General features: G+C 47.5%; 1 protein-coding gene across 1 annotated transcript in view; it reads left to right on the top strand.

The window, feature by feature from the left end:
- The window catches only part of LOC308693663 (myelin protein zero-like protein 2), a 15,081-nt gene extending 4,536 nt beyond the window's left edge, over positions 1 to 10,545 (top strand). The window contains exons 2-4 of the mRNA XM_081370745.1: positions 166 to 332; positions 1,025 to 1,235; positions 9,586 to 10,545. Of these exons, the coding sequence (XP_081226871.1) occupies positions 166 to 332; positions 1,025 to 1,235; positions 9,586 to 9,755 (548 nt within the window). The 3' untranslated portion in view covers positions 9,756 to 10,545. The remainder of the gene's footprint in view (positions 1 to 165; positions 333 to 1,024; positions 1,236 to 9,585) is intronic.
- Positions 10,546 to 11,522: the final 977 nt, after the last annotated feature.

The raw sequence follows: 11,522 nt of genomic DNA, 5'->3' as shown, positions 1-11,522 counted from the left end.
CAGGAGTGTGTGTGTCGGGGATGCGTGTGTGTTCTGATGATAGTGTGTGTTTCTGCAGGAGTGTGTGTGTCGGGGATGCGTGTGTGTTCTGATGATAGTGTGTGTTTCTGCAGGAGTGTGTGTGTCGGGGATGCGTGTGTGTTCTGATAGTGTGTGTTTCTGCAGGAGTGTGTGTGTCGGGGATGCGTGTGTTCACGGCTGGGGAAGTTAAGGCTGTTAACGGGACAGACGTGCGTCTGAAATGCTCCTTCCAGAGTTCGTCTGCGATCCGAGTGTCGAGTGTCACGGTGTCCTGGAGCTTCAGGCCGATCGGTCCCGGACATGAGGAGACGGTGAGACCCGCTGGACCACACGCATGTGTGTGTGTGTGTGTGTGTGTGTGTCTCTCCCCTGTGAAGGCCTCCTTCCCTTCACCTCTGCACAGATTAAACCTTATCAGAATGGTTCCAGTTCGCACGGATACACGGAAGTGACTAAAGATGCTGTATTACGAGGCCAGATAAGTAATTTTAGAGGTCAATTTGTAAAGAAAGACTACACACCTGCGCACATATATATATTCAAACGCAAATATCTATAGACTAAACACGTAATACACACCGTGCGCCGTCAGCGTTTTACAGATTCACATTTTTGTACAGAGATTTATTTCTAAACTTGCAGCTTGGACCCTGTTTCAGGGTTGGTGTTCTCGAGCCCCAAACACCGCTGTTGTGCGCATGAGCCGGAGTGTGTTAAAAGTTTTCTGTTTTCTGTTAAAACGGTGTGTGTTAGCAGCCCCTAAGTTAATAACTAATGATCTTTGCAATGGAAGTGAATCAATGAAAACTAACTTTATCTGGACAATAACTTTATTCTAGAGCTGCTGTAAAGCCTAAACAATCTCTGTTACTGTAATCTCCTGTTATCACTGTAAAGCTGCTTTGAAACAATGTGTATTGTTAAACATGCTTTATAAATGAAGGTGACTTGACTTAACTTTGTGTTTCCTTCTGTGCTTGATTCTCACTGTCTCTCGGATCAGGTGTTTTATTACCACGAGAAGCCCTATGCTCCGCTGGAGGGCCGCTTCAGGAGGAAGGTGGAGTGGGCCGGAGACGTCAGCGTACGCGACGCTTCTGTAGTGCTGCGGAAAGTGCCGTTTAGTTTCAACGGGACGTTCAGCTGTCAGGTGAAAAACCCGCCAGACGTGCACGGGAATGTTGGTGAGGTGCGTCTACGAGTCGTCACTACAGGTGAGCATTAGCTTTCGTTCTGTCTGTGGCTACGTCTACAAGTGGAGCTCACTGCAGAGCCACATGACATCCAGCTCCACCTCTCTGAGCGTCATGGGTTGAGCTTGAACTAGTCCGGCTCCACCTCTCTGGACGTCATGGGTTGAGCTTGAACTAGTCCGGCTCCACCTCTCTGGACGTCATGGGTTGAGCTCGAACTAGTCTGGCTCCAACTCTCTGGACGTCATGGGTTGAGCTTGAACTAGTCCAGCTCCACCTCTCTGGACGTCATGGGTTGAGCTTGAACTAGTCTGGCTCCAACTCTCTGGACGTCATGGGTTGAGCTTGAACTAGTCTGGCTCCAACTCTCTGGACGTCATGGGTTGAGCTCGAACTAGTCTGGCTCCAACTCTCTGGACGTCATGGGTTGAGCTTGAACTAGTCCAGCTCCACCTCTCTGGACGTCATGGGTTGAGCTTGAACTAGTCCGGCTCCACCTCTCTGGACATCATGGGTTGAGCTCGAACTAGTCTGGCTCCACCTCTCTGGACGTCATGGGTTGAGCTTGAACTAGTCCAGCTCCACCTCTCTGGACATCATGGGTTGAGCTCGAACTAGTCTGGCTCCAACTCTCTGGACGTCATGGGTTGAGCTCGAACTAGTCTGGCTCCACCTCTCTGGACATCATGGGTTGAGCTCGAACTAGTCTGGCTCCAACTCTCTGGACATCATGGGTTGAGCTCGAACTAGTCTGGCTCCAACTCTCTGGACGTCATGGGTTGAGCTTGAACTAGTCTGGCTCCAACTCTCTGGACGTCATGAGCTCGAACTAGTCTGGCTCCAACTCTCTGGACGTCATGGGTTGAGCTTGAACTAGTCTGGCTCCAACTCTCTGGACGTCATGGGTTGAGCTCGAACTAGTCTGGCTCCAACTCTCTGGACGTCATGGGTTGAGCTTGAACTAGTCCGGCTCCACCTCTCTGGACGTCATGGGTTGAGCTTGAACTAGTCTGGCTCCAACTCTCTGGACGTCATGGGTTGAGCTTGAACTAGTCCAGCTCCACCTCTCTGGACATCATGGGTTGAGCTCGAACTAGTCTGGCTCCAACTCTCTGGACGTCATGGGTTGAGCTCGAACTAGTCTGGCTCCAACTCTCTGGACGTCATGGGTTGAGCTCGAACTAGTCTGGCTCCAACTCTCTGGACGTCATGGGTTGAGCTTGAACTAGTCCGGCTCCACCTCTCTGGACGTCATGGGTTGAGCTCGAACTAGTCTGGCTCCAACTCTCTGGACGTCATGGGTTGAGCTTGAACTAGTCTGGCTCCAACTCTCTGGACATCATGGGTTGAGCTCGAACTAGTCTGGCTCCAACTCTCTGGACGTCATGGGTTGAGCTCGAACTAGTCTGGCTCCAACTCCTGGACGTCATGGGTTGAGCTCGAACTAGTCTGGCTCCAACTCTCTGGATGTCATGGGTTGAGCTCGAACTAGTCTGGCTCCAACTCTCTGGACGTCATGGGTTGAGCTCGAACTAGTCTGGCTCCAATTCTCTGGACGTCATGGGTTGAGCTTGAACTAGTCTGGCTCCAACTCTCTGGACGTCATGGGTTGAGCTTGAACTAGTCTGGCTCCAACTCTCTGGACATCATGGGTTGAGCTCGAACTAGTCTGGCTCCAACTCTCTGGACATCATGGGTTGAGCTTGAACTAGTCCAGCTCCACCTCTCTGGACGTCATGGGTTGAGCTCGAACTAGTCTGGCTCCAACTCTCTGGGCATCATGGGTTGAGCTCGAACTAGTCTAGCTCCAACTCTCTGGACGTCATGGGTTGAGCTCGAACTAGTCTGGCTCCAACTCTCTGGACGTCATGGGTTGAGCTCGAACTAGTCTGGCTCCAACTCTCTGGGCATCATGGGTTGAGCTCGAACTAGTCTGGCTCCACCTCTCTGGACGTCATGGGTTGAGCTCGAACTAGTCTGGCTCCAACTCTCTGGGCATCATGGGTTGAGCTCGAACTAGTCTGGCTCCAACTCTCTGGACATCATGGGTTGAGCTTGAACTAGTCTGGCTCCAACTCTCTGGACGTCATGGGTTGAACTTAAACTAGTCCGGCTCCAACTCTCTGGACGTCATGGGTTGAGCTCGAACTAGTCTGGCTCCAACTCTCTGGACGTCATGGGTTGAGCTCGAACTAGTCTGGCTCCAACTCTCTGGACGTCATGGGTTGAGCTTGAACTAGTCCAGCTCCACCTCTCTGGACGTCATGGGTTGAGCTCGAACTAGTCTGGCTCCAACTCTCTGGACGTCATGGGTTGAGCTCGAACTAGTCTGGCTCCAACTCTCTGGACGTCATGGGTTGAACTTAAACTAGTCCGGCTCCAACTCTCTGGACGTCATGGGTTGAGCTTGAACTAGTCTGGCTCCAACTCTCTGGACGTCATGGGTTGAGCTTGAACTAGTCTGGCTCCAACTCTCTGGACGTCATGGGTTGAGCTCGAACTAGTCTGGCTCCAACTCTCTGGACATCATGGGTTGAGCTCGAACTAGTCTGGCTCCAACTCTCTGGACGTCATGGGTTGAGCTCGAACTAGTCTGGCTCCAACTCTCTGGACGTCATGGGTTGAGCTCGAACTAGTCTGGCTCCAACTCTCTGGACGTCATGGGTTGAACTTAAACTAGTCTGGCTCCACCTCTCTGGACGTCATGGGTTGAGCTTGAACTAGTCTGGCTCCAACTCTCTGGACGTCATGGGTTGAGCTCGAACTAGTCTGGCTCCAACTCTCTGGACATCATGGGTTGAGCTCGAACTAGTCTGGCTCCAACTCTCTGGACGTCATGGGTTGAGCTCGAACTAGTCTGGCTCCAACTCTCTGGACGTCATGGGTTGAGCTCGAACTAGTCTGGCTCCAACTCTCTGGACGTCATGGGTTGAGCTCGAACTAGTCCGGCTCCACCTCTCTGGACGTCATGGGTTGAGCTTGAACTAGTCTGGCTCCAACTCTCTGGACATCATGGGTTGAGCTTGAACTAGTCTGGCTCCAACTCTCTGGACGTCATGGGTTGAGCTTAGGGCTGGGCGATAAAACGATAACGATAATTATCGCGATATAATTATTTTCGATAAAACGATATCAAGAGTTCGATAAATGTTCGATAATGTTTATGCGCCAAAAGCGGAACGAAACTCATTTGAACCACGTGCCACACGGACCGTTTATCCGCTCGGCTCAAAGTCCAAACGGCAGCGCGAGCTCACTAGAGCCGATGTGTTTACTCTGAGCGCTTGAATTTTGCGAAGAACACATTGTCTCAGTGATTTAAACCAGTTTAAAGGCAGATGAAACAGCGCTGACAAACAGGAGAAACACTGTGCGCAGAAGGCTTTTCCGGCTACAAATTCCCATCATTTACCATGGATTTACTGTGATGTTAGCCTTGTAATATTAACTGCACCATGAAATGTGGGTTATACATATTGAGTTGTATTATATTATTAATGTAGACGATGTATTAAAGGACTGGTATTTAATAATGTATTTAGGCTACTGTTTTTCATACAAATACCATTAGAAACCATAAAGTTACATTTTGCCATGATAGTGAGGTTATCATGATCTAAAAGCATGATACTGGATGACCAATAGTTAAGTTTAATAAAACTCAAACAGTCAGAATATTACATTTTACCAAATAAAAATTAGCACATACAGAAACTAAGAAATTAATTGTCCAATAAATATATTTATTTTGTTAAGGAAAAATGACAAATGTTTGAATGTTCTACCTCAGATTTGTGAAATGTTCACCAGTTTGGCAAGTGTTTGTCCTGATATGTTCTGACAATAAAGAGTAGTTTAAAACCACAATTGCAAACGCTCAGGTTTCTACAACTTTCACTTAGGAGCAAAAATCTGCCTTTAAACTTGAAAGAAATAAAGATTTGACTTTTATCGTGATAATTATCGATATCGACTGATATAAAAAAATTATCGTGATATTTTTTTTTGGGCTATATCGCCCAGCCCTAGTTGAGCTTGAACTAGTCTGGCTCCAACTCTCCGGACGGCATGGGTTGAGCTTGAACTAGTCTGGCTCCAACTCTCCGGACGTCATGGGTTGAGCTTGAACTAGTCCGGCTCCACCTCTCTGGACGTCATGGGTTGAGCTTGAACTAGTCTGGCTCCAACTCTCTGGACGTCATGGGTTGAGCTTGAACTAGTCCAGCTCCAACTCTCCGGACGTCATGGGTTGAGCTTGAACTAGTCCGGCTCCACCTCTCTGGACATCATGGGTTGAGCTCGAACTAGTCTGGCTCCAACTCTCTGGACGTCATGGGTTGAGCTCGAACTAGTCTGGCTCCAACTCTCTGGACGTCATGGGTTGAACTTGAACTAGTCCAGCTCCACCTCTCTGGACATCATGGGTTGAGCTCGAACTAGTCTGGCTCCAACTCTCTGGACGTCATGAGCTCGAACTAGTCTGGCTCCAACTCTCTGGACGTCATGGGTTGAGCTTGAACTAGTCCAGCTCCACCTCTCTGGACATCATGGGTTGAGCTCGAACTAGTCTGGCTCCAACTCTCTGGACGTCATGGGTTGAGCTTGAACTAGTCCGGCTCCACCTCTCTGGATGTCATGGGTTGAGCTCGAACTAGTCTGGCTCCAACTCTCTGGACGTCATGGGTTGAGCTTGAACTAGTCTGGCTCCAACTCTCTGGACATCAAGGGTTGAGCTCGAACTAGTCTGGCTCCAACTCTCTGGACGTCATGGGTTGAGCTCGAACTAGTCTGGCTCCAACTCTCTGGGCGTCATGGGTTGAGCTCGAACTAGTCTGGCTCCAACTCTCTGGATGTCATGGGTTGAGCTTGAACTAGTCTGGCTCCAACTCTCTGGACGTCATGGGTTGAGCTCGAACTACTCTGGCTCCAATTCTCTGGACGTCATGGGTTGAGCTTGAACTAGTCTGGCTCCAACTCTCTGGACGTCATGGGTTGAGCTCGAACTAGTCTGGCTCCAACTCTCTGGACGTCATGGGTTGAGCTCGAACTAGTCTGGCTCCAACTCTCTGGACGTCATGGGTTGAGCTCGAACTAGTCTGGCTCCAACTCTCTGGACGTCATGGGTTGAGCTCGAACTAGTCTGGCTCCAACTCTCTGGACGTCATGGGTTGAGCTCGAACTAGTCTGGCTCCAACTCTCTGGACGTCATGGGTTGAGCTTGAACTAGTCCGGCTCCACCTCTCTGGACGTCATGGGTTGAGCTTGAACTAGTCTGGCTCCAACTCTCTGGACGTCATGGGTTGAGCTCGAACTAGTCTGGCTCCAACTCTCTGGACGTCATGGGTTGAACTTGAACTAGTCCGGCTCCAACTCTCTGGACGTCATGGGTTGAGCTTGAACTAGTCTGGCTCCAACTCTCTGGACGTCATGGGTTGAGCTTGAACTAGTCTGTCTCCAATTCTCTGGACGTCATGGGTTGAGCTTGAACTAGTCTGGCTCCAACTCTCTGGACGTCATGGGTTGAGCTCGAACTAGTCTGGCTCCAACTCTCTGGACGTCATGGGTTGAGCTTGAACTAGTCTGGCTCCAACTCTCTGGACGTCATGGGTTGAGCTTGAACTAGTCTGGCTCCACCTCTCTGGGCGTCATGGGTTGAGCTCGAACTAGTCTGGCTCCAACTCTCTGGACGTCATGGGTTGAGCTTGAACTAGTCTGGCTCCAACTCTCTGGACGTCATGGGTTGAGCTCGAACTAGTCTGGCTCCAACTCTCTGGACGTCATGGGTTGAGCTTGAACTAGTCTGGCTCCAACTCTCTGGACGTCATGGGTTGAGCTTGAACTAGTCCGGCTCCAACTCTCTGGACGTCATGGGTTGAGCTTGAACTAGTCTGGCTTCAACTCTCTGGACGTCATGGGTTGAGCTCGAACTAGTCTGGCTCCAACTCTCTGGACGTCATGGGTTGAGCTCGAACTAGTCTGGCTCCAACTCTCTGGACGTCATGGGTTGAGCTTGAACTAGTCTGGCTCCAACTCTCTGGACGTCATGGGTTGAGCTCGAACTAGTCTGGCTCCAACTCTCTGGACGTCATGGGTTGAGCTTGAACTAGTCTGGCTCCAACTCTCTGGACGTCATGGGTTGAGCTCGAACTAGTCTGGCTCCAACTCTCTGGACGTCATGGGTTGAGCTTGAACTAGTCTGGCTCCAACTCTCTGGACGTCATGGGTTGAGCTCGAACTAGTCCGGCTCCAACTCTCTGGACGTCATGGGTTGAGCTCGAACTAGTCTGGCTCCAACTCTCTGGACGTCATGGGTTGAGCTCGAACTAGTCTGGCTCCAACTCTCTGGACGTCATGGGTTGAGCTCGAACTAGTCTGGCTCCAACTCTCTGGACGTCATGGGTTGAGCTTGAACTAGTCCGGCTCCAACTCTCTGGACGTCATGGGTTGAGCTTGAACTAGTCTGGCTCCAACTCTCTGGACGTCATGGGTTGAGCTCGAACTAGTCTGGCTCCAACTCTCTGGACGTCATGGGTTGAGCTTGAACTAGTCTGGCTCCAACTCTCTGGACGTCATGGGTTGAGCTTGAACTAGTCCGGCTCCACCTCTCTGGACGTCATGGGTTGAGCTCGAACTAGTCTGGCTCCACCTCTCTGGACGTCATGGGTTGAGCTCGAACTAGTCTGGCTCCACCTCTCTGGACGTCATGGGTTGAGCTCGAACTAGTCTGGCTCCACCTCTCTGGACATCATGGGGTTGAGCTTGAACTAGTCTGGCTCCAACTCTCTGGACGTCATGGGTTGAGCTCGAACTAGTCTGGCTCCAACTCTCTGGACGTCATGGGTTGAGCTTGAACTAGTCTGGCTCCAACTCTCTGGACGTCATGGGTTGAGCTTGAACTAGTCCGGCTCCACCTCTCTGGACGTCATGGGTTGAGCTCGAACTAGTCTGGCTCCACCTCTCTGGACGTCATGGGTTGAGCTCGAACTAGTCTGGCTCCACCTCTCTGGACGTCATGGGTTGAGCTCGAACTAGTCTGGCTCCACCTCTCTGGACGTCATGGGTTGAGCTCGAACTAGTCTGGCTCCACCTCTCTGGACATCATGGGGTTGAGCTCAAATTAGTCCGAGTCATTTGGCTCTGCAGTGAGCACCACTCATGCTCTCCAAACACACTCCCTCAGCTAACATTAATATGTTCTAAAAATGTATGGCTTACATTCCCATTAAGTTATGAAATGTTATTTCTGAATGTTCTCTAAACGTTCAAAACGTTCATGTTTTAAAAACCTTTCTTTGTTAAGGGAACATTCTATTGTATAATTCTACAAACATCATGGGAACGTAAATTTAGAATGTTCTCTGACTCTGAATGTTCTGAAACATTCAGAGTCATTTCATGAATGATGCATAAATAAGGTTTTTGTGCTAACATTTTGAGAACATTATTAAACACCAGATGAAGGTGTTTAATAATAACTTTAAACTAATGTTCTTTTATTGTTACTGGAAGAGTGTTTGTTCATAATTTTGAGAGAACCTTGTCAGAATGTTAGCTAAACTTCTGAGAAAGTTCCCTATTAGCTGAGTAGCATTTTTAAGTGTTTTCCAAAAGTTTATCGTCCACACTGAAATGTCGATAAATGCTAAATTCAAAAAGACATTTTCGCAGGACAAAACCACATCTCAGTGTGAAGGAAGGACAAATCATAGAGGAACATGTGTTTTCAAATGTTTTAATGTTTTAATCAAGCGGCAACCTCCCTGTCTCTCTCTTGAATCCAACACGGAAGTGAGGAAGAGACTTAAACTGCAGTTCATTGACTGGCCACTAGAGACCGGCTGCAAAAGAGAGTCAATCCCATAAACCCCCATGTTAAAATGCCCAACTTTACAGCAGAAAAAAATGTGTTTACAGCCTAGTACTAAAAGTGGTTTTGGTCTATATATCCAATTTTGCCCTTTATGACGACTGTGAGGGGGTGAATTTTTTAATAACTCATCCGTTTAAATTCTATTAAGCCTTAAAATTCGCATAATTAAGGGCGTGGCCACTTGATTGACAGGTGGATTGCCACTGATGTCACTGCTAGCCGTTTGTCTGCTGTCTGTTAGCGTCACGTCACCTCAGCTAATCCGCCTCACTGCACATTTTCGTTTATCCGGGAGTGATGCTGCCAAGATGGCGACGGCCGGCTCCGCCCACTTTGGGTTTCAAAAACACTCTTCAGAAACACTACGAGTGACGTCACAGGACACTACATCCATATTTTTATACGGTCTATGTTTTTAATGTGTTTTAATGTAGACTCGGCCTGAGAGTTTGTGTTTGCAGGTGCGAGTCGTTCGTTCACATGATCTCCGTGTCGTTTCAGCCTCGCTCTCTGAGATTGTGATTCTCTGTGTGGCCACTGGAGGCGCTGTTCTGTTGGTTCTCCTGGTGGTGATGATGGTCGTGTCCGTGCGTCGCTGTCTCAGGCGGAGGAACCCAGAGCAGAACCACAACATCCTCAGACAAGAGCAGAAGGTCCTGACGGGCTGGTGAGATCCGGAGGGAACGCCGTTCGCTCGGAGAGATCGGATGAGCTTTGCTTCTCAAATCATTTCACATCACAAACTCACACACAAAGACTGCCAGCAAACGCACCAGCAACTAGTAATCAAACATGTTCATGTGGTTTCACTCAGACGTCCTAATTTCTCAGTGATTGACAGTTTTCTGGAGTAGGGTGCCTTCATCTGTAACTCTTTAGCAGTGTTGGGAAAAGTTACTTTGAAAAGTAATGCGTTACAATATTGCGTTATACTCCCTTAAAAAGTAAGTAATTGCGTAACTTAGTTACTTTGTTAGAAAAGTAATGCATTTCAATATTGCGTTACTCCCTTAAAAACTAACGAATTGCGTAACTTAGTTACTTTTTTTAGAAAAGTAATGCGTTATGTTTGCATTACTTTTTTTCACCTGGGCTGGGCTTGTTTTTTATAACCAAAAAATTATATTTTTGGGCAAATGTAAAGACCCTTTCACACCAAAAGTGAAATAATAATCCTCAGGCTGAAGGAAATGCAGATTTTCTCCTGTACAGTAGATGTAGATTACAGTAGAGTACAGTAGAGTACAGTAGATGTAGAGTACAGTAGAGTACAGTAGATGTAGAGTACAGTAGAGTACAGTAGATGTAGATGTAGAGTACAGTAGAGTACAGTAGATGTAGAGTACAGTAGAGACGCCGCTCAAACAAACCTTTCAGCTGCTGCTGTTCTGGATAACAGAAGAATAGATGCAGGAGAAGAAAGTTTAACACTTTACCAATAAAAAAAAAAATCTATACTCATTTCTGCTTATGGTTTAACTGAATCATCGAAGGTCAGAAGCAAGTACATGTCATTGGTCAATAAAGTGAGATTAAATGCATAAAAATGTATGTTAACATATTTAGTTATTAGAGGTATATACATAGTATTCTGATTCTGTATTTCACTGATTATATTCATTTTGAGGAATATTGAATGTTTTTTTGTGCAAGTGAGATGAGTAAATGCTCATATTTAGTCTAGAACTACAATAACCATCATGTTCTCACACACACACACACACACACACACACACAACGTCTCTGCACTTATGATTTGTCTCAACATGGGGACAAGAGAGCTGTCAGTCTATAAATATGAAAGCAAAGTAACGTTACTTATTTGAAAAAGTAATTCAGATATTTTGTTGTAAATTTGAAAAGTAATGTGTTACTTTACTAGTTATTTGAAAAAAGTAATCTGATTACATAACTCGAGTTACTTGTAATGAGTTCCACACAACACTGGTCTTCAGTCATGGTGTTTATCAAGCAGGATTGCTCATATTCCTCTCACAGATCACGTGTGTGTAGAGGTTCATGACGGCTTTCTTCAGCACATGTGTGATCTGGCTCTGTGTGTCAGTAATGAAGAACAGGTTCGTATCTCTCCGGTAATGAGCAGACCTTGGTCGCTATGATACGCTATTCACTGTCCTGCCTCTCTCTTCACCTCGTAGAGTTTGCACTGCACACACACTGGATGAGGATGAGGATGATGATGATGAGGATGAGGAAGAACAGGTTTCACTGCAGGAACTGCATGCCAGTCTGAGCACTGCACTCAAAACACATACTGAATATCAACCTATATGATTTTGACCCCTCCAAAAATTAATGAAACTATTTTTTTTTTAATACTTATTACAATTACAATACATTTTCCAAAATATATGTAAGGGTTCATGCCCGACGAGGTCCGCTGCGCGTCTGACGGTTCACGCCTCGCCGTCCACTAA

The sequence above is a fragment of the Scardinius erythrophthalmus genome, assembly GCF_964197995.2.
Source record: "Scardinius erythrophthalmus genome assembly, chromosome: 7".
Lineage (NCBI taxonomy): Eukaryota > Metazoa > Chordata > Actinopteri > Cypriniformes > Leuciscidae > Scardinius > Scardinius erythrophthalmus.
This window is presented reverse-complemented; position numbering and strand designations above follow the sequence as displayed.